The sequence below is a fragment of the Plecotus auritus genome (genome assembly GCF_963455305.1).
Source record: "Plecotus auritus genome assembly, chromosome: 5".
NCBI lineage: Eukaryota > Metazoa > Chordata > Mammalia > Chiroptera > Vespertilionidae > Plecotus > Plecotus auritus.
Window position 1 is genome coordinate 33,901,996 of NC_137776.1, and position 22,191 is coordinate 33,924,186.

Here is a 22,191-nt window from a genome sequence, read left to right on the forward strand (position 1 = left end):
CAAGGCTAGAAATTGTTCCATAATTTTGGTCTCTACTGAATGAAAAATAATAGTAGTTAGAGAATCACAGGTCTTGGTCATCTTTTTGTCACAAGTTAGGCATTGCCTCATTTATATTTTCTTTGAACCATAAATCTTCGTTTACTCTAAAAGGTATGAAATGCTCCTCAATAGATATTTCTCATGTAGGGAGGCCTAAGATAATTTTATTGTACTCTTTCCTGGGAGGTAGCCATTTCAGGACCCTCCAACCTATTCAAATCTGGATGCTCAGGGCTTCATGCGCAGCTATTCTGTTTTTCTTTTCTTTCTTTTTTAAATTGATTTTAGAGAGGAAGGGAGAAGGAGAGAGCTGCCCAGTTGTATCAGGTGGGGCAGGCAGTCTGGAGTCCCACTACTGCTTTTTATAGACCTTCAGCCAGTCTTCCTCTGTTTGAGATATCCATGCCTCATTTCTGAGCTTCCTTTACTTAATTTTCAACTTTTTGGGTCTTTTACATTGGCTATCATGAATTGACTCATTTCTGAGCTTCCTTTACTTAATTTTCAACCTTTTGAGTCTTTTACATTGGCTATCATTGTTTATCTGCTTTCCAGCTTTTTAATTGATTCTGTTCTCTTTGTCCTTACGGTTTGTACTTTTTAAAAAAATTTTTCTGTCATTTTGGTAGGGCTTAGGAAGTAAGCATGTATTTCATTTCTGTGCTTAACCAGAAGCCCTACTTAATTTTTAAGAAGTAATTCTGCATTTGATCTTATTTCCTCTTAGTAGCTTTAGCAGTCTATGTCTTTATTTGCAGCAAAGGAGTTAACCCAGTCAGGTGTTTAATTTGGTATCGCTACTATATATTTGCACTCCAGTTAGTATACTGGGCATATGTAACTATTATTTTTGAAACTGGAATCTTGAGCTGGCTTCCATTTCTATGCAGCAGCAGAGGCGCCAACAGAGGGAGCTGATGAAGGCTCTGCAGCAACAGCAACAGCAGCAGCAGCAGCAGCAGCAGAAACTCTCAGGCTGGGGGAATGTCAGCAAACCCGCAGGCACCACCAAGTCGCTCCTAGAGATACAACAGGAGGAAGCCAGGCAAATGCAGAAGCAACAGCAGCAGCAGCAGCACCAGCAACCAAACAGAGCCCGGAATAATACGGTGGGTTCATTTTCCTGAGCAATCATTCTGAGGATGGTTGTTCTTTTTTCTGGCTTTTTTGTACTCCCTTTTTATCTTTTTAATATTGTTAACTGTAATCATTTGTCTCTTTTTCTTTGACAGCATTCCAACCTGCACACCAGCATTGGGAACTCTGTTTGGGGCTCTATAAATACCGGTCCCCCCAACCAGTGGGCATCTGACCTAGTTAGTAGTATCTGGAGTAATGCTGACACTAAAAACTCCAACATGGGATTCTGGGATGATGCAGTGAAAGAGGTGGGACCTAGGAACTCAACAAACAAAAACAAAAACAACGCCAGTCTCAGGTAGGGCTCAAAATGATCAAACATATGCTCCTTGATGGGTTAGGAGAAGGGACACTTGGGAACTGGGATATTGAGTGGGCAGAGAAAGGTAGTTATTTAGTTTCTGCTTATTTTCATCTGTGTCTAAGCACATGAGGTCATAGTTTGGTGATCTAGGGGCTCCTACTGCTGGGCACTTAGTCCATTGCCTGTCACATGGTAACCACTTAATAAATATTAGGTATAGTATATTTTTATTGTTGTTGAACATTTTTCCAAGATATTCTCTAGATCTTAACATTTTTTTCTAAATATATATTTTTAAGTTACTTATACTAAAATAAGTATAATAAACACTTCTGTAATGACCTTAAACCTGTTTATTTTTTATGATGTTAGTTACCTTTCACCTTCATCTTTCTTTCCTCAATATACAGTGTTGTTGAATGAGCATGGGTTTTAGTGTTAAGTGAAACATGAACTGAAATCCCAGCACTATCACTTATTAGCTGTGTGACCTTGAGCCTCAGTTCCCTCATCTGTAAAATGAAGATAAGAATAACTTCATGGGTATAGTTGTAAAGATTAAATGAATACATGTGAAGTAGTTAGTAAGGTACCTGGCATATAGCAGCTACTTAATAAATGGTAGTGTTGTCAGATTGTTTCTTCTCAATTGAGGGCCTAATAAATTAGGAACAGGATGCTAAATATCTGCCAGTTCATTTAGGCCTTTGTGTGCAATATCTTTATTCCCTTTGATAACCAAAGAGATATTAGTATCATTTTACAGATGAGAAAACTGAGGCTTAGCAAAATTTAAAAAATTAACAAAGCACACATAGGAAGAATTGAATCATTTCTTTGGAAAGAAGCCTTGTATTCACAAACTAGAATGTATTTGCTGAGACTAGATTTTAAAGGGCTATTGAGTAAACCCCAAATCCAAATATTTGAGTTTTTGGAGCCAAGCATTGGATTATTGGATAGCCATCCAGTGTTGCCAAAACATTATTTATGGTGTTGTAGTATAATCGTATAGTAACAGTTTCTGGGAATATAATATTGCCCTATTGTTTTGCTTTAGTAAATCTGTAGGTGTGTCTAACCGGCAGAATAAGAAAGTAGAAGAAGAAGAAAAGTTGCTGAAGCTCTTTCAGGGAGTAAATAAAGCCCAAGATGGATTTACACAATGGTGTGAACAGATGCTTCATGCCCTTAATACGGCAAATAACTTGGATGGTAAGATTGGGGAGGGAAACCTAGCATGTGGGATGGCAGAGCAGGACCCACAAAGAGGTTGGCAAACTGGAATGATCTGATGGAGGTCAAGTCCTGCACCTGCCATAAAAACTTGGCTCTTTAATCATATATAACTTGTGACAGAAGCCCTGTAATACTGTGCTCAAATTATCAGAGGTTGCCAAAAAGTAAATGCTATCTCTGGCTGTCTTATGATGTGTAAGACAGAGGTGGTCATAGTTCCTTACTGATCCTTTTATGAAGGACAGTGCCAAGTATGAAGGAAGGTAACTGCCGTGGTGGGGACAAAGGTCAACCTGGGTAAGAAGAGGTTGAGGTGATGTATGAGCTCTTCCCTTCCTGCCTTGGGGGTGGGATGGGAATTGTGTGACAGAGTAAGTAGACTTAATTTTGTATAGCATAAAACTAGGACCAGTATGTGGACGTGAAAAGGTTTCAGGACAATTTGAAGAAAAACTTGCTAATTGTTAGCTGTCACAAAGAGAACTTTCTGCCTTAGGTAGAAGTGAGTCATTCCCTCACCCACAAATGTTAGAACAGAGACTGGTCAGCTTGGTGTTGGGAATTCCCATAGCTAATAGACCATGTTGAACCAGTCCGCCTCTTAATGTGTCTTATCTAAAACCAAGGATCTTTAAAAACATAGCATTAAAGGGATTGAATGGGTCTTTGCAACATTGTAATAATATCTAATGTTATAAAAGAGCCAGAAAAAACAATAGTAAATAATAGTAATGGCTACCATCCATTAAGCACCTACAATGTGCTAGGCACTCTCTCAGGGTTAATGTATGTTATCCCAATTATTTAATTTTTGCAGCAATTTTATAAGCTACCTTTACAATGTAAATGATGTTACCTACATTTTATAAATTAGGAAATGGAGGCTCAGAATGGTTAAGGCACTCATCAAGGTCACACAGCCAGCAAGTTCCCTAGTCAGTTTTAAACCCATGTCTGTGTAACTCGGACACTTGTGCTTTTCTCCTACACTACACTGCTTGATTTCTCTCTAAACATATGACATCTCAGTGACGTGAAAGGAGGGGATGGCTATATCTTTGGTATCTATCAAGGTGTCTGGTACACATCATGGCACTTACAAGTAGTATTTGATTTTTTAAAAAAATGAATACCCAGATGATTTCAGTCTTAGGCAGGCAGTTGTTTCAATTGACATAATGTTTAGTAAACCTAAGCATGTGTGATATGTCTTTATTTGACTCTAGTCCATTTCAGATAATTTGAGATAATGCAACGATAGTGGTTTTTTAAAATTTCTAAAGTAGATTAAGGACTATTTAATACAATAGCTATGTACCTTTTAAGTTTCCGTCATCAATGTCTGTGTTGAATTGACAATATATTAAAAACTGAAGCTGATTTTTTGTTATGTGATATTTCATTATTACTCTTTACCTCTTTTTCCCTTTCATGTTGCAGTTCCCACATTTGTTTCTTTCCTGAAAGAAGTAGAATCTCCTTATGAGGTCCATGATTATATTAAGGCCTATTTAGGAGACACATCTGAGGCCAAGGAGTTTGCCAAGCAGTTCCTCGAGCGTCGTGCCAAACAGAAAGCCAGCCAGCGGCAGCAGCAGCAGCAGCAACAACAGCAACAGCCGCAGCCGCAGCAGCCGCAGCAGGTAGGAGGTGGCAGGGATTGCAGCCCTGTGCCTGAGCATTTATTCATACCTTGAAATTCTGAGCAGCCAGAAAGATGAAAAGTAAAACAAGGATACCATTTTTGTATGTCAAATGATCAAAGCTGTAATAGATGTGATATTTTTAAATTACATATCCAGAGATCTTGATGAATTTCTCACATAGCAAATATAACTATTCATTCGCTGTTAGGCACACTACCAGCCCCATTATTATTAGTTCATATACGTGCCTCAGTCAAATTGCAAATTTCAACTTGTCACAGACCCATAAATTTGGTTTAGAACAGTTAAAACCTACAAATGTTAAATCTCCAGTGCTCAGAAACCATTTAACCCAGTACTGACAATTTCCTATGTTTTTGGTGGGGATGTTAAAGGTATAATCAGTTCTTGCTATTCATAGTAGTGTGTTCTGTGAAGTTGCTGCCAAGACTGAATTAGTGAATACTGAATCATTGTTCCTAGGGGAAATAAAGGGTTAGCTTTTTGCGAACCTCTGGTCACAACATTTTTGTCAGCTGATTAGTATGTAACCTTATTTTATGTGAGTTTCTGTTTCAAGATGCTTTATTTAATATAAAGGGGTGGGCAAAACTAGGTTTACAGTTGTGATTGTGAAATAGGTTATCCTTATATTCTTATTAATTATTGTATTATTTGTAAAACTTTTGCCTACCCCTTTATTGTTGATTCCTTAATATTGAACTCACAGCCAGCAGCCTGAATGAAGCTTACCTAAAAAATATATTTTCTATAAGGCACATAACAGACTCCTTGTGCTTAGGAACACTAGACAGCACTTAACACTTGGGGGCTATTTTAAACAATGAAATCACCAACAAAAAAGGACAAAAACGTGGAAAACATGACAATAAATAGGCTACAAAAGATGCTTGTTTACAGTATGAGAGCTGAGATAAGAAGGCAGAGTATTGCTCTGATCTACCTCAATTGCAAATGTGTGCCTCGAGCAACTCAGACTTTTCACTGCTCTGAACATGTATATGTCCAGAATGACCACAAAAGCACTGCTGGTATTGATTTGAGGGTTACAAATAAATTACGATGACTACAGTAGTCTCCCCTTTATCCTTGGGGGACATGTAAGACCCTCAGTGGATGCCTGAAATTGTGGGTAGTACTGAACCCTATATATACTATGTTTTTTCCTGTGCATACATACTTATGATGAAGTTTAATTTATAAATTAGGCACAAAAATGATTAACAACAATACTAAACAATTATAACAATATACTGTAATAGAAGTTAGGTGAATGTGGTGTCTTTAGCTCTCTGATAACAGGTTCGATACCAAGGTAGCTACTAAATGTCTAATGGGCAGGTAGCAAGTACACAGACAGCATGGAGATGCTGGACAAAGGGATGATTCATGTCCAGGGCGGCACTGAGTGGGGGGGTGCAAAATTTCATCATGCTACTCAGAACAGTGCACAATTTAAAATGCATGAATTGTTTATTTTTGGAATTTTCCATTTCATATTTTTGGACTGTGATTGCTGAAACCAAGGAAGACAAAACCATGGATAAGGGCGGACTATTGTAGTGAATTTATAAATATGGAATCCATGAATAATGAGGATTGGTTGTATAAGTTTTTTGAAAGACTAACTGGCATAATTAAGGGAGAGGCTTTAGAATATTCATATTCTTTAATCACATAATTCTTTTACTAGAGATAATGTTTCTTTTATAGGTCACTTCTGGGAACATGTAAGATACAGTGAAGTATAGGGCATTTGAAATCCATTTGAGTAGAGGGCTGACAGGGATCAACTGAAGGAAAAGTGAAAAGATGTAAATATGAACAGCACTAGGAAAAATATTTTGAGGAATTACAAGAGAAGACATTCTGTAGCAATGCAGAAGGTCCTTTGCATTTGTGAAGTGGCTGACTCTGCTGAAGTAGGAAGGCAAAGGTCCAAGACAAGTGCATCCAGGCTCATCCTTCCACCGGGCTTTCTCCACCCACCCTGCCTTCAGCTAGCTCACTAAATCTTTATCTCAGTGTTTCTTGTTTGTTTGTTTGTTTTGTTAATTATCACCTGAGGACATTTTTTCCATTGAATTTTAGGGAGAGAGAAAGAGAGATTGGTTGACGTGAGAGAGACACATCGATTGGCTGCCTCCTGCACACGCCCCCATGGAGCCTGGACTGAACCTGCAACCCAGGTGTATGCCCTTAACCGGGAGACTCTTTGGTGTGCAGGCCGATGCTCTAAGCCAGGCGTCCTCAAACTACGGCCCGCGGGCCACATGCGGCCCGTGAGGACATTTATCCGCCCCGCCGGGTGCCGCTGCCTGTCCTGCTTAGCAGCCGACTCGTCCTGGGCCCGCAGTGCGCATAGGAATTTGTTCAGTTTTTTTTTTTTTAAACTATAGTCCGGCCCTCCAACGGTCTGAGGGACAGTGAACTGGCCCCCTGTTTAAAAAGTTTGAGGACCCCTGCTAAGCACTAAGCCACATCAGCCAGGGCTTGATCCCAGTTTTGAATAAACTGCTCTAGTAAGTGCAACAAGTAAGTGTGAATTATCTGGTAGATCATTTCATAGTTGAACCAGTTGGTAGAAGTATGGATAATGTTTTAAGACTAGACCCCTTCTGGGATTGTCAATAGGAATAAAGTACAGGGCATTTACTTTATTTGATATAATGGTACCAATTCGTTTGCAGCCTGTTCTCTCTGTCTAGGGGCCCAGAGAACAAAGGAACCTTCCACTTTGGGTATGTGAGGCATGTCAATTGCCAAAGTCAAAGGTCTGCTGGTGATTTTATTTGCTGTATATTGAATTTCCTAGTGGATTATACAGACTCCATGCAGACCTGAGAGGTTTTGACCGCTGTGCTGTCATAGCAGGGCGACACCTGGAGTTACCAAGATAGGCTTTGTGGAGGCATAGCGCTTAAATGGGATGTCCAAATCTAAATGAAGGAGAAGGGTGGCTCAGTGGACTACACTGGGGTTCATAATTACCAGAATCCGTGGTAGACTTTTTGTTTGAAACTCATAGTTGATAGGGTGAGGGAGGCAATCAACCATTCTCTGAGGGTGGGCCAAGCCTACGTGCACTGTGTAACTTCACTTGTACCATCTTGTTTCACAGGACTCCGTGTGGGGGATGAACCACAGTGCACTCCATTCAGTATTTCAGACCAATCAAAGCAACAACCAACAATCCAATTTTGAGGCCGTACAGAGTGGCAAGAAGAAGAAAAAACAGAAGATGGTTCGAGCAGATCCCAGTTTATTAGGTGAGCACAGGTCTTAAGTCTCGGCTGGGCATTGGGGGAATAGCAGGCTATAGCAGTCCCATGGTAGGATTTTTTTCAGGAAGGGAAATAATTCTTCTACCAAATTAATTCTTTTAACCAGTTCAAAATAAGTAGTAAGTATTTACTGGGTGTCTCAACGCAAGAGCCATCCTCATGTGCTATAGGGACTAGATTGTATGGTGCTTTATACTTTAAAGCCTGTTTCATATTTAATATTAATTTCCCTAGAAGGCCTTTTCATTTATTTGGAAATAATGATAATGGAGAATAGTAAAAGTTATTTACAAACTTAAATGCTGATGTGTGTGGAAACTGACCATAAATTCAATCAGGTGTTCAGAGAAAAAAGCCAGTGTTTGTTGATCATGTGTATCATGTGATTCTCAGAATGATTGCTTTATGAGGTGATGTTCATTTTCCCAATGAGAAAACCCCAGCCTAGAGGATTCAGAACATTTTCCAGTCACCCAGCTGTCAGCATGGCCTGGGATTGCAGAGCAGGCCTGTTTTCTTTCCACTCTTCTGTGTTACCAATAGCTGTTCTTGTCCTGTAATGAGGATCAGGGTCTTCACACGAGGCAGCTTCATGGAAAAGGTGACACCTGAATTGGGGCTTTGAAAGACTAGCAGGAAGGATGGGGACTGGTGTTTCTGGGGTAATAAACAGCCTGATGGGCTGCTAGTGTTCCTTAAATTGGCCTAACAACCTACATACAACGATAAAATTATTATTCATTTATGAATGTAAAATAGGCTATTATAAATCACTAGAGGCCTGGTGCACGAAATTCATGCACGAGGGGCGGGGGGTGTCCTTCAGCCCAGCCTGCACCCTCTCCAATCTGGGACCCCCTTGAGGGATGTTCGACTGCCCGTTTAGGCCCAATCCCGGGCCTAAACGGGCAGTCGGACATCCCTCTCACAATCCAGGACTGCTGGCTCCCAACTGCTCACCTGCCTGCCTTCCTGATTGCCCCTAACCGCTTCTGCCTGCCAGCCTGATCACCCCCTGACCACTCCCCTGCCAGCCTGATTGATGCCTAACTGCTCCTCTGCCACCCTGTTTTCCCCTAACTGCCCTCCCCGGCAGGCCTGGTCCCCCCCAAATGCTCTCCCCTGCAAGCCTGGGTTCCCTCCAACTGCCCTTCCCTGCAGGCCCGGTTGCCCCCCAACTTCCCTCCTCTGCCGGCCTGGTCACCCCTAACTGCCCTCCTCTGCAGGCTTGATTGCCCCCAACTGCCCTCCCTTGTAGGCCTGGTCCCTCCCAACTGCCCTCCCCTGCTGACCATCTTGTGGTGGCCATCTTGTGTCCACATGGGGGCAGGATCTTTGACCACATGGGGGCAGCCATCTTGTGTGTTGGAGTGATGGTCAATCTGCATATTACTCTTTTATTAGATAGGATAGAGGCCTGGTGCATGGGTTTGGGCCAGCTGTTTTGCCCTGAAGGGTGTCCCAGATCAGGGTGGGGGTTCCCTTGGGGCGTGGGGTGGCCTGGGAGAGGAACCTGTGGTGGTTTGCAGGCCGGCCACGCCCCCCGGTGACCCAAGCGGAGGCCCTGGTATCTGGGGTTTATTTATCTTCTACAATTGAAACTTTGTAGCCTTAAGCGGAGGCTTAGGCTGGCCAGGGCTGCAGAAGCTTGGCTTCCTCCATCGCTGGGGGCAACCCTAGCCTCCTGCTCTCTCCAACTCTGTGGCTGCTGCCATTTTTGTTGGGATTTATTTATCTTCTATCATTGAAACTTTGTAGCCTTAAGTGGAGGCCTGGGCCAGCAAGGGCAGGTGGAAAGCTTGGCTTCCTCCATTGCCAGGGAAACCCAAGCCTCCTGCTCGCTCTGTGGCCGCAGCCATCTTGGTTGGGTTAATTTACATACTGGCTCCTTATTGGCTGGTTGGGCATGGCTTGTGGGTATAGCGGAGTGATGGATAATTAGCATATTACTCTTTTATTAGATAGGATGGGCGTGGCTTGTGGGTGTAGCAGAGTGATGGTTAATTAGCATATTACTCTTTTATTAGATAGGATGCTGTCTGGAATAGAATGGTGTGGGATGTTGGCTTGGTTAGGAGGCTGCAATATAGACCAGGTGAGTAGGGTTTTGGAATGGGAGATGGATTTGAGGAATTTTAAGGATCTGAGACTTTAAAGAAATTGTATGAGAGGTAGCCTGTTGTTCTGAACCTAAGAGAATGTGGGCTTTAGAGCTAGGAATCTAGGCTGGATAAAAAGACTGGAAAGGTTTGGTAGCAGGAAGGATAGTTTTGGCTTTTGCTAAAATGATAAGCAAGCACTGTGAAGTGGAGAGAGCTTTAGGGGAAATGATAGGGCATTTAAGTGTTGGTGAGTTGAGTGGGAAATGGCTGTGAGACTCCAATGGAGAGACCCGCATGAGAGAGCGAATAGCACAGCAAGAGGGAAGTTACAACCCCACTCTGCCTTGAACAGAATCCACTTTCCTCCAGAGGTTTCCTGTCCTCAAGAAAGCAAATGTTAGTAACGAAAACTACACTTTGAGCATTGCCATTTGGAGCTAATACCTGAACGCTGGCTTTGGGAGCATGGAGATCTGGTGAAATTCTGTTCTTTCTGCCTGTCTTGAAAGTTTATGTTAAGGATGGATAGAATAGTCCAAAATTTTATCTAGTTTTGACAGAAATAGATGAATATAAGTTTAAAAGTGTTTCTAAAAGTCTGGTTGTGGTTCTAGCCCAGAATCCCATGCTACTTAGCTGTGGCACTTAAAGGCTAGGCTTGTCAGGAAAAAGATTCCTTTGAAAATGAGGCTTAAGTATTGCGTTAAGTGTTTGATCTGACCCCATCTCCTATTACAGATGGAAGAAAAAAACGGGACTTAAAATCTCTCTTTAGGGGAATGAGAGGTCATTTTAGAAATAGAGTTTAAGGAATCTGTATATCTTAAAGAGGAAGAAAAAAAATCAACTAAGTATTAAGGAAACTCACTTGGGTAGTCTCTTAGGCCATTTTATGAAAATTTCTGTTCAACTGAACCTCCTTCTGGAATTCTTTTTTTAATTACTATTTTCTGCCCTTTACCTACTCACTTTCACATATTATTGTTTTAATTTATATATGCCTTATTGATTTACAGATTAAGAAAATTAATAAATATCCGCCAGTTACAAGTTTCCCATCACAGAGTAGGAAACAGGCTTTAATTTGATCCAAAAGTATCCATTGAAAAAGTCGATCAGAAGAGAGCCATGCTTCTAAAACAAACCATCAGAAGGAGGCCCAGTTTCATTTTAATATCTTCCATTGTCTACCAGCTGCCATTGTGAGCCAGCATCCTGTACTTAGATATGACAAATACAGTTGACCCTTGAATAACATGGGTTAGGTTAGGGTCATAGACTTCCTGCACAATCACAAGTCTGAGTACAATTTTTGACTTCCCCAAAACTTAACTTCATTCGTCCCTTGCATCTGTGGGGGACTGGTTCCAGGACTGGTGCAGATACCAAAATCTGAGGATTCTCAAGTTCCTTATATAAAATGCCGTAGAACAATGTATATAGTCTGCCCTCTGCATCCACTGATTCCCAGTTTTCAGTCAAAAATACTGTTTTCCCTCGAGGTTGGCTGAATTCATAGATGGGAAATCCTGGGATACGAAGGGCCAACTGCATACTTATTGAAAAAAAATCAACCTATAAGTAAGTGAACCCGTGCAATTCAAACACACACAGTTACACTCTCCTTATAAAAACAGGCTCTCAACTCAGCCGATGTGGCTCAATGGTTGAATGTTCAACTTATGAACCAGGAGGTCATGGTTCGATTTGTGGTCAGGGCATATGCCTGGGTTGCGAGTGCGATCCCCTGTGTGGGGGTGTGCAGGAGGCAGCCAGTCAGTGATTCTCTCTCATCATTGATGTTTCTATCTCTCTCCCTTTCCCTTCCTCTCTGGAATCAATAAAAGTATGTTTTAAAAATAAAATAAAAACAGGCTTTCAAACCTTAAAGAAATTGTGTGAGAGGCAGCCTGTTGTTCTGAACCTAAGGGAATGTGTCTTTAGAGCTAGGCATCCTGGGCTTAAATCCTCGTTTGCATTTTCTTGGGTGTCCTGGTGTTCCAGAGCTTTCCTTTTTATCAAATGGGGAAAGTGTCCACCTTACTGGTTTTCACAGACCATGTCTGCGAAAAGCCTTGTTGTAATCAGCATATTATGGCAATAAATAAATAACTTTTTTTTTGCCCCAGGCTTCTTCTCCTTCCTGTCTTTTTATGGTTAAAAAATAATTTAGTTTGTGTTATTACATTTTCACTTTTATTGCCTGTAGTTCATTATTGTTTTTATCACATTCATCTGTTCTCGAGATGTGACATCAAAGAAAAACCTGCTTCAGAGTAGATTAATAGCTCATTTCATAGACTTGTTTGGTGTTTAGGTGTTTATACTTACCTAATTAAACTGTTATTTAAAAATACAAACACTAAGCCTTTCATTATTTTTAAGGGAGAGAAAGTCTTGTGGGCTGTGGGAACACAGTTGATGGGTAGAGCTCAGGTTGGGGTTTAGAGTCCTTGACTCTCCCAGACTCAGGCCTATAAGCAGCTTGTACAGCGGCTTCCCTGGCTTATGTTTTCAATTCATGATATTTTTGAGTCAAGAATGTGATATAATTAAGCTGTTTTTATTATGTAGAGCATTTTTGGTTTATTATTGGTACCTTTAAAAAACGTATTTGTTTGAAAACTAGAACATTAGGAATAAAAAGAAGGCAGAAAACTCAAATAATATTAACAGAACTGCTTTTAGACTGGAGAGCACGGCTTGTTTACTTTTTGATACTCAAATAGCAGTTAAACAGTTTGGGATTTCGTTTAGGGTGGATGAACTGAAAGCTTTTTGGGAGTCACTCCTTCCAAAGAGGACCTGTAAATAACTCTATTTATCAATCTCTGATTATGGAGTTTATGGGAAAATTACATACATTTTGCTGGTGGCATTAGGTTTTCAAATGTCAGTAGTGTTTGTGAGTATTGCTTGCTGCCTTCAGTGCTAGTACTGTTATTCTATTTTTGTTGTTGTTGTTGTTAATCCACTCCCAAGGATATATTTTCCATTTTTTAGAGAGAGTGGAAGGGAAGGAGGGAGAAAAACATCAGTGTGAGAGACACACATCAATTGGTTGCCTCCCACACCCGTGACCTGCAACCAGGTATATGCCCTTGATCAGGAATCGAATTTGAGACCCTTTAATGAGTGAGCTGATGCACTGAGAAACACTGTCCAGGGCAGTTCTGCTATTCTAAAACAAATTCCATTTTGCTTACTCAGTATTGCTAACTGAAATTCTTTCCTTTGCAGGTCTACTTACAATAGATTGAGTTGAATAAAATACTTGAATAGTTTTGTGCTGTCTACTGTGTGATAGAAATAATTTCTGAGGGCCCTAGGGATCTTTCCTGAAGCCTCCTACCTCCGAATAGCAAAAGCTCTTGGCCAGAATTTGATAGAGTTTTTGAATTAAGGGTGGTGGTGTTCCCAGTAGTGAGTGGGGCTGAAGTAGTATTACTCTCACTCAGAATGTGTTACTCCTGCTTTCCTGCCCCCATTTCTTATTTTTTGTTAATCCTTACCCAAGGATATTTTTTTCTATTGATTTTTAGAGAGAGTAGAAGGGAGGGTGAGAGATAGAAACATTGATATGAGAGAGACACATCGATTTGTTGCCTCCTGCATGCTCCCCAACTCAGGCCAGGGATTGAGCCTGCAATCAAGGTATGTGCCCTTGACCAGAATCGAACCTGGGACCCTTCAGTTTACAGGTCAACACTCTGTCCACTGAGCCAAGCAGGCTAGGGCCCCAAATGCAGCTAAGGCCCCATTTCTTTTAAGGTACCTATCCTGAATGAATTTCCCCTCTCCCTCAGGGACCAGCCTGGCCTGGCTTGAACACACACTTATACCCCAGGTTCCTTTCAGGACTCTCTAAGGCAATGGTTTGTAATTCTGTTTAAGCAGTAATGCTGGTGTTTGTTTTTTTCTCCCTAATTAAATTATATTAGAACCCTAAGAAATAAAACAAAAAGAATCTCTTATTCAAAGGGCAGAAAACAAAACCACTGCTCTGACCTTTATCCTTCTTTCTTCTCCTTCCCTTGATTATTCCACCCTTATGGTGTGCTCAGAAACAAGAGACTCATATTCCAGCCTACTGCCCAGAATTGCAGCCCATTGCCTTTGAGACACATAGTTGTCTGGATGTTGGTCACTCATTGTCAATTTTTTCCTGCAGGGTTTTCAGTCAATGCTTCATCGGAGCGACTCAATATGGGTGAAATCGAAACTTTGGATGACTACTGAGCACCTGCCAGTGGACTGGCCTTCCCTCTCCTCTCTGCTGACCATGGATTCTTCACCTTTGGACACAACACTTACCATTTACTCTTATCACTCTGCAACAAATCACAGAATCCATCATCTCAGGCTTTCTCTTCTAGCCTTTTGTGTCCAAGATCCTTTAAACCATTTCTGTTGGTGAGCATCTCAGACTGTAGATAAGTGGACCAGACCCTGTGTCTCGGGGGTGGCAGTTGGGATTACTCTCCAACAAGGCTGATTTTGGGCAGCACGTGTTTACTGTGCCGTGATTTCATCTACTGTCTCCCAGAAAGTGTGTTGGGATCTGCCAATAGCAATTTACTTTCTCTTGTCATTTTTTTCCTTTTGTTTTTCTTCTTCATTTTATTCCCCTAATAAGGGCAAGGGGTCTAGCTGGTGCAATCATGAAGAGAGTTAATGGTAACAGACATTGGCCAGCTACAAAACGCCCATGGACCGTGACTGAGTGTCCGACAGAGACAGTCAGCGCTCTGCAGTCTGAAGGTCGCATTGCTAACTTTGGGATTGCATCAAAGAGGCCCTGAGTCGGGTGGAGTTTAGATTGGATTAGTTTGATGTTACACACCCCTCGCCTGTTCTTTCTGAGCATCCTTTCGGAGGAAGGATTCATGTTTTCTTCATTAGATAGTGACTTCCACGCAAGCTGACTTCTCCCCTGGCATACTCCAACCTGATTGGACAAAGGAGACCCTGTGGCCTGGGAGAGGAACTTATTCTTAATTTTTCTTTCTTACAAAAACTGATTTTCCCATAAATATTTTTACTTCAGAGGACTAGGACCAGTTTGTTTTTGGGCCTTTCTGCTGAAAATTTGTCTCGTTTAAGAGGCAGCTAGGATCTTTACCATATGTATGAATTTGTATAATTTCATTTTGAATAGGGATAAACTTTTGCATCAGATAAAAGCTCGGAAATTCATCTGGTTCCTCAGAGCATTGCGTGTGTGTCTTGCTGTGGCCCTGAAAAGGTTTTGTTTAAAGATTCTGGAATGGCAAGTCGGTTGCCTTTTCTGAAAAAAAAAAAAAACACAAAAAAACAAAACAAAACAAAAAAAAAACAACAAAAAAAAACACATACAAAACCTGACCATCTGTAAGACCTTCATCCATGGAAACCACTATACAAGAGAATGCAGTGGGATGGAGGGACGGGATAGGATGGGAGAGAAGCCTGGTGCTGGCTTCTGGTCATGGTCTCCGCATACCCTTCCCTTCAGATATAAATGTATTCAAGCCCTATTTATAAACAAATACTCTTCCTGACTCCACCAGCCCCTCCTCCCCTACCCTCCCACTCCCCACCCCACAACACCATCTGGAATTGCCAGTCACACTTTGGTCAGGAGCCATTGGACCATCCATCCCTGTGCAAGAAGTGCTGTTTGGGTGGCTCCTGGTAGAGCACCTTTTCTTCCTGTCATTGCCTGAAGAGGCTGGAGTTGCTCTGAGAGCAGTTTGGTTTTGAATGATTATATTTGGTTTCTATTTTTATTATTTTGGATCACCATTCTCCCTATCCCTTCTTGCCTCCCTCCCTCCTAAACATGTACAATAACTATACAGAGACTGCTATAAACTTGTATATAGTTTTTGGATCAAATAGCATGAGGAGATGGGGAACCATTTAAAATTGAGACTCCTGCTCTCCTTTGCTTTGTAAATTCAAAAGTGGGGGGTGTGGGTGGGGAAGAAGAATAGTTAAAATGTTTACAAAACTTTAAGCTCCCTCGGAACTTTTGCCAGTGTGGAGGAAAATAAAAAAGAACTTAAATAAAAGCTGGTAGTATTCTCTCGCCTTGTCGAGGCTGCGCTTTGCACAAAATCCTTCTCTTGGTGCCATGGAAAAACTTCGGTGCTCGCGTGAGCACCGAAGACGTGGAGGCAGCCGGAGCTTTCTCTGCCAGGCTGTGAAACACTGGCTGGTTCTTGACTTGAAAATGTAGGGGTCAGGATAAACATGGGTAAGTTTGACCAAAGGGCTTTTCTTCCTCTGTATGTCCCTTCTGCTGCTCCGTGGATGTCTGCTCCTCGGCCCTGCCCACACCTTCCAAACCAGACTCTGCTGTATGCTTGTTCAGGGAATAAATAAGGGGTGGGGGAGGCAGATTAGAAGGGACAAAGTCGTTTTAGTCATGGAACATTCCATTTGCCTAGCTCCTACCTGTGGAATTTCCCACTTGGTGGAAAGAAATTGTTCTTCCCTAGGAGTTTCTTTCAGTTCTCTCTCTTTCACATTCTGATTTGCTCACTCTCACTTCCAGCTGCCATATTCCTAATCCTTTCTATAAACGTATTTGCAAATTTTCTGAAATCTTTCTGTAAATTTCTGAACTCTTTCTGAGAGTTAAAGTATTTGTTTTGTACACTGTTTGCTTTTAGTTATTTTAACTTAAGAGATTTTTAAAACATACCCAGATAAAATAGTTCTAATTATGGAGACTTTATCCAAGATAGTCGGGGCTCTGGTTACTGTCGCTGCATAACAAATCACCCCAGGCTGGCTTACAGCAGCCCCTTCGTTTTGTTGGTAGTTTTGTGAGTCGGGACTTGGGGAAGGCTCAGCTGGGCAGTTCTGTGTCGTCTCCTCTGGCATGCTCAGATGTCTGCTGGGCTGCAGGCGTAGGAAGGCCCGGTTAGGTTGGCTGGCCAACATGGCTCACTGTGTGACTGGCAGTTGATGCTGGCTGTTGTGTGGGAACTTGATTGAGTTATGGCTGAAGGAACTCCATGTCCTCTCTAGCACGGCAGCTTCAAGGTAGACAGGCTTCTTTATGGCAGTTGACTTCCCTCAGAGAACCAGGCAGAAGTCACATAGTTCACTTCTGTGACGCAAGCTCACTCAGTTATCAGGGACTGGGAACATCCCACCTGCCTCAATGGAAGAAGTGCTAAGGTCATATTATAGATGTGCGTGTGGAATGGAGAGACTGTTGTGGCCATTTGGGAGAAACAACTGTATAAAATGAGTTTATGCATAGACATCAAGGAACTTGAACTTTTTCCATTGGCCCTAAGTTGAGGGCTTATTTATTTTTTTAATGGGGTAGATATTAGTATCTCTGGCGTTATTTTATACTAGAGGCCCAATGCACGAAACTCGTGCAAGAATGCAGGCCTTCCTTCCCCCCAGCTGCTGGCACTGGCTTCCCTCTGGCACCTGGGACCCGGGCTTCCCTCCAGCCACTGGCAGGCACCCGGGACCCGGGCTTCCCTCGTAGCCCCAGCTTCATCTGGATGGTCATCCAGAAGGACGTCCGGTCTAATTAGCATATTATGCTTTTATTATTATAGATCATGAATTTCTCTTAGGGGAACCATTTTATAAATATATAATATAGTGGGTATTTTAAATACATTAAAGTTGATCAGGTAGAGGAATTAAAATTTATTTTTTACAAAATGCTCCTTTCTCCACTATTAATAAAAATTAGGAAGACTGTGTATGACTGATTACACAGATGTGCTACTGTGAAATGAACCTCTTTTTCCTGTGTGTCCACTATGGAAAATAGAACTTTCCCAAAAGAATAGCAGGCATGCACATTCTATAATTTTTATTGATTTTTGAGAGAGAGAAACATTGATTTGTTCCACTTCTTTATGCATCATTCATTGATTGCTTCTTGTATATGCCCTGACTGGGAACCAAACCCACAGCCTTGGTGAATCAGGATGATGCTCTAACCCAGTGGTCGGCAAACTCATTAGTCAACAGAGCGGCAAACCGTGGCTTGCAAGCTGCATGTGGCTCGCGAGCCGCGGTTTGCCGACCACTGCTCTAACCAACTGAGCCACACACATTCTAAACAAAAAGGCACAACCACCACTAGCACAGATGGAAGTTGGCTTCATTGATGAGTTTCTTGGAACAAAAAGGAAGGGGCTCATCTCTGGATGATGGCTTTGGTCCTGCTGTGGCTGCTGGGACATGGGAAGCCGGACACCTGGAAGCAGCTAGATAGATGTGTAATGTTCAGCTTATTGATGTTGCTGGATTCCCTGAGTGTGAGGAACCTATGCAGCTTTTGGTAGCATCACTTCCAAACTGGGAACCCTAGCCTTCAAGAGGAGACTTTGCCTCCAGGGATTATTAGTGAGAACGTTGCAACTAAAGAAACAACCGTAGCCATGGTTCACTGCATGGGAGAAGGGGCACATTGATGCAGGGGAATGAGAGAAGCGGGCTTGTTCCCTGATGGCTGCCCTGTGGCCTAAGAGCTGGCATTACCTCCCTTCATTGCTAGCAAGATGATGACATTAGGGGTGGAACTCAGGATCACCTCAACACTCAGTTCAGTCTAGGCAGTCTTCCGACACAGAGACATTATGTCCTAAAGATTGTTTACTTGTCCCCCCAAATGCAGGTGTGATGGATTAGTTTCCCCTAACAGTACATTGCTTTTTCCTGTGACTTCTTTTAGCATGAGAAACGGTCCTTAAAATGGTCTGTGGGTCAGTAGTAGGTTTGGTTGCATATAATAAAAGACAGAGTAGCAATGACTTAACCAAAATACTTTCTCAAGTGAAATCCGGAGGTCAGTTAGGGATCCAGCTTCTTTCTGATCACTGTCCTCTTGTGGCTTCCATCCTCAAGGTCACTCATGGTCCCAGGTGACTGCTAGAGCACCAATGATCATGCTCATATTCCAGACAGGAGAAGAGGGGGACGAGGCAAAGGGAGCACAACTCTGCTCAGTCAGCCCCCTTTAAGGAGCTTTTTTTGGGAACCCTACCCGACTCTTAACGCTTGTTAGCCAGGTGTAGAGATACAGCTACAATTAGTTGTAGGAAAGTCTGGAAGTCTGGGGGGGGTTTTGCTTGAGTGCTTTGCTACCCCAAATTTCACTGTGGTCCTGATTCTACAGTCACATTCTAGTCTTGTTTTGAGATGGGAGAAGTTTGGGAGAGGTAAGTTTGTGCACAGTGACCATGGGAAAGGAATCTTAGCGGGCACCCCGATTTGGCCTGTGGACTGAGTACCCCTGGCTTTTCCATGAGGGGCTCAGAACAGGCTCTGGTTTCCATTCTTGCACAGAGCCAGGAACCCAGAGCCATTCCCAAGGGCCTAGCCTTGCTGTGTCTAGCATCTCCCAATTCTACACAGAATCTAGGCTTTTGGTGTGTGTTTTTAAGGTTCCCTGTGGAGTAACCCTGTGAGTGGTGTTTGAGTGGAGGCCCTGGAGTCCAGCTGTCAGATTTGAATGTTGGTCCCACCTACTTTAGGCAAGTACTTGTTTCCCCATCTGTGAAATGGGAACTACCAGGTAGTTTTGTTCAGTAATTTAAAATGTAATTGCATCGTGCCATGTCCAGCACATAAAAGCTTGATAAATTCCATTTGTAGACTATTTCACAGGGGAGAAGAGAGCTTGTGGGAGCAAGTATAGGTACAGTAGAGCATATTAAATAGGGATGCTCTTCCTCTTAGATGTCTTAAAATTAGTGCAAAGACGTATCCCTCAGGGTTCCAGGAGATGGGACAATACTGCCAACCTCAATATTAACCAGTCCTTCCTGTCCTGTCTTGGCCTCAGTTTGCTTGCCTGTCAGGTGAGGGGGTTGGCCCAGATCATCTGAGGAACTTGAAACAAAAATCAATCCCTGAGCTCCATGTTTCAGAGTCTAATTTGGGGCAATTCCAGCATGAGATTATTTTTAAGTGGCTTAAGTAATTCTAAATGGAGAGCCAGAATGGGGAACCAGCGGCCTAGCTGACCTCCGAGGTTTCCTTTAGCTTCTGCCACCTGAGTGTTGGTGTGTTCCATGTGGGCACCTGCCCACCCTTGTGAGATCCTGCTGACACTCGGTTTTTCAGTGTGGTCCTTGCTGATGCTTGACAAGTACCCTTTGAAGTTCTACTTAAGCAGACCCCAGTCAAAATGTAAGCATGGTGAGCTCATGTAGGGAACAGAGACACTCACATGGTTTTCTGACTTTCTCTGGAAGCATGAAATTAAGCTTTAGGTAGGCCAGTCCATCATGAAACAGACACCACCAGTTCCCCCTTAGAAAGAGAAAAAGTTGATAGGATCATTTATCCACAGAACATCCCATATTCTGGATTCAGCAGGGAGCATCTTTATGGTATTGCTTTGTTCACCTTCCCACATTTTCTGTACTTGGTCAGATCTAAAGGCTTGACTAAATTCAGGTTCTCCCCTCCCCTCCAAGAATACTAATCGGTGGTGTGGTGTACACCCTGCTGCACACAATGGTCACTGGCTGGCAGTACTGTCTGGTTGTCCCATTTTTACTTAAATTAAATTCATCATCAGTTACGTTGCTGTTAGTTGATTCACCCCATTAGAAAAGTCCTGTCGATCTTGCATGTAGCTTTTTGTAACATTCATTGATGATTGCCACTTAGGTCTATTACTTCCTTCGTCATTGAAAAGTTGTGACTCATTCGGGGGGTTGGGGGGACTCGTATTTTGAGTAATTTCAGCCTTTTTTAAAAGAAAAATTGCCAGAACTATAGCAAGAACTCCCACATAATGTTCTCCCAGATCTTACAATTGCTAACATCGATGCCTCTTAATAGCTGCAGACGTTATATCCCTTATCCGAGTGTGAACCTTGAAACAAGGACATTTTTACATAACCACAGGACAGTGATTAAAATTAGGAAATCAGTGATCCATACTATTAATATTCAGGCTTTTCTATTTCACCAATTGTCCTGCTAATGTCTTTTATTTATTTATTTATTTATTTATTTATTTTTAAATATATTTTATTGATTTTTTACAGAGAGGAAGGGAGAGGGATAGAGAGTTAGAAACATCGATGAGAGAGAAACATCGATGAGAGAGAAACATCGATCAGCTTGCCTCCTGCACACCTCCCACTGGAGATGTGCCCACAACCAAGGTACATGCCCTTGACCGGAATCGAACCCGGGACCCTCAGTCTGCAGGCTGACGCTCTATCCACTGAGCCAAACCGGTTTCGGCTGCTAACGTCTTTTATAAGGAAAACCACCAGGAGCAGAATGCTGTCCACAATCACTCGCTGCATTTAGTTGTCATGTTTCTTGGGTCTCCTCTGATCTGGAACAGTTCCTCTGTCTGGCTTTGCCGTTCATATCTTGACATGTTTTGTTTTGTGTTTTTTTTTAATATTTTTATTGATTTCAGAGAGGAAGGAAGAGGGAGACAGAGATAGAAACATCAATGATGAGAGAGAATCATTGATTGGCTGCCTTCTGCACGCCCCCCACTGGGGATTGAGCCTGCAACCCGGGCATGTGCCTTTTACTGGAATCGAACCTGGGACCCTTCAGTCTGCAGGCCGACGCTCTATCCACTGAGCCAAACTGGCTAGGGCATCATATCTTGACATATTTTAAGGGTGCAGAACAATTATTTTGTAGAATGCCTGCAGTTTGGTGTTTTCTCATGATCTGATTGAGGTTACGTAGTTGGGCAGGAATGCTACAACACTGATGTGATGTCCTCAGTGTGTATCAGGAGCACGTGTGGGTGAGTTGGACCATTACTGGCGATGGTCATTTTAGTCCAAGGGTGGGCAAACTTTTTGACTCGAGGGCCACAGTGGGTTCTTTTTTTTTTTTTTTTTTAATATATTTTATTGATATTTTACAGAGAGGAAAGGAGAGGGACAGAGAGCTAGAAACATCGATGAGAGAGAAACATCGATCAGCTGCCTCCTGCACACCTCCCACTGGGGATGTGCCCGCAACCAAGGTACATGCCCTTGACCGGAATCAAACCCGGGACCCTTCAGTCCGCAGGCCGACGCTCTATCCACTGAGCCAAACCAGTTTCAGCCACAGTGGGTTCTTAAACTGGACCGGAGGGCCGGAACAAAAGCATGGATGGAGTGTTTGTGTGAACTAATATAAATTCAAAGTAAAGGAGTGGAGGGGAGAGCAAGAGAACTGGATAGAATAGCCGGATCCGGCCTGTGGGGCCGTAGTTTGCCCACGGCTGCTTTAGTCCCTTGGTTAAGGTGCTGTCTGCCAGGTTTCTGTGCTATACTGATTTTCCTCTTTATGGGATACCTGCAGACTAAGATCCTCATCAGTCTTTCACCCACTGGTTTAGCAGCCATTGGTGATTCTTGAACAATTAATGTTTGCCAAGCTTTCCCTTCACATTTATTAGCATTCTGTAA

The 22,191-nt window shown here is 42.5% G+C and overlaps 1 protein-coding gene across 11 annotated transcripts in view; it reads left to right on the forward strand.

Annotated features, from left to right (window-relative positions):
• The window catches only part of GIGYF2 (GRB10 interacting GYF protein 2), a 127,430-nt gene extending 112,449 nt beyond the window's left edge, over positions 1-14,981 (forward strand). For 9 of the 11 annotated variants that reach the window (XM_080670583.1, XM_080670590.1, XM_080670592.1 and 6 more), the window contains 6 exons: positions 933-1,151; positions 1,275-1,480; positions 2,547-2,701; positions 4,166-4,368; positions 7,514-7,661; positions 13,950-14,981. In XM_080670583.1, the coding sequence (XP_080526709.1) occupies positions 933-1,151; positions 1,275-1,480; positions 2,547-2,701; positions 4,166-4,368; positions 7,514-7,661; positions 13,950-14,017 (999 nt within the window). In that variant the 3' untranslated portion in view covers positions 14,018-14,981. The remainder of the gene's footprint in view (positions 1-932; positions 1,152-1,274; positions 1,481-2,546; positions 2,702-4,165; positions 4,369-7,513; positions 7,662-13,949) is intronic. The other 2 variants (XM_080670589.1, XM_080670593.1) reach the window with 1 other exon arrangement.
• The last annotated feature ends 7,210 nt before the right edge of the window (positions 14,982-22,191 follow it).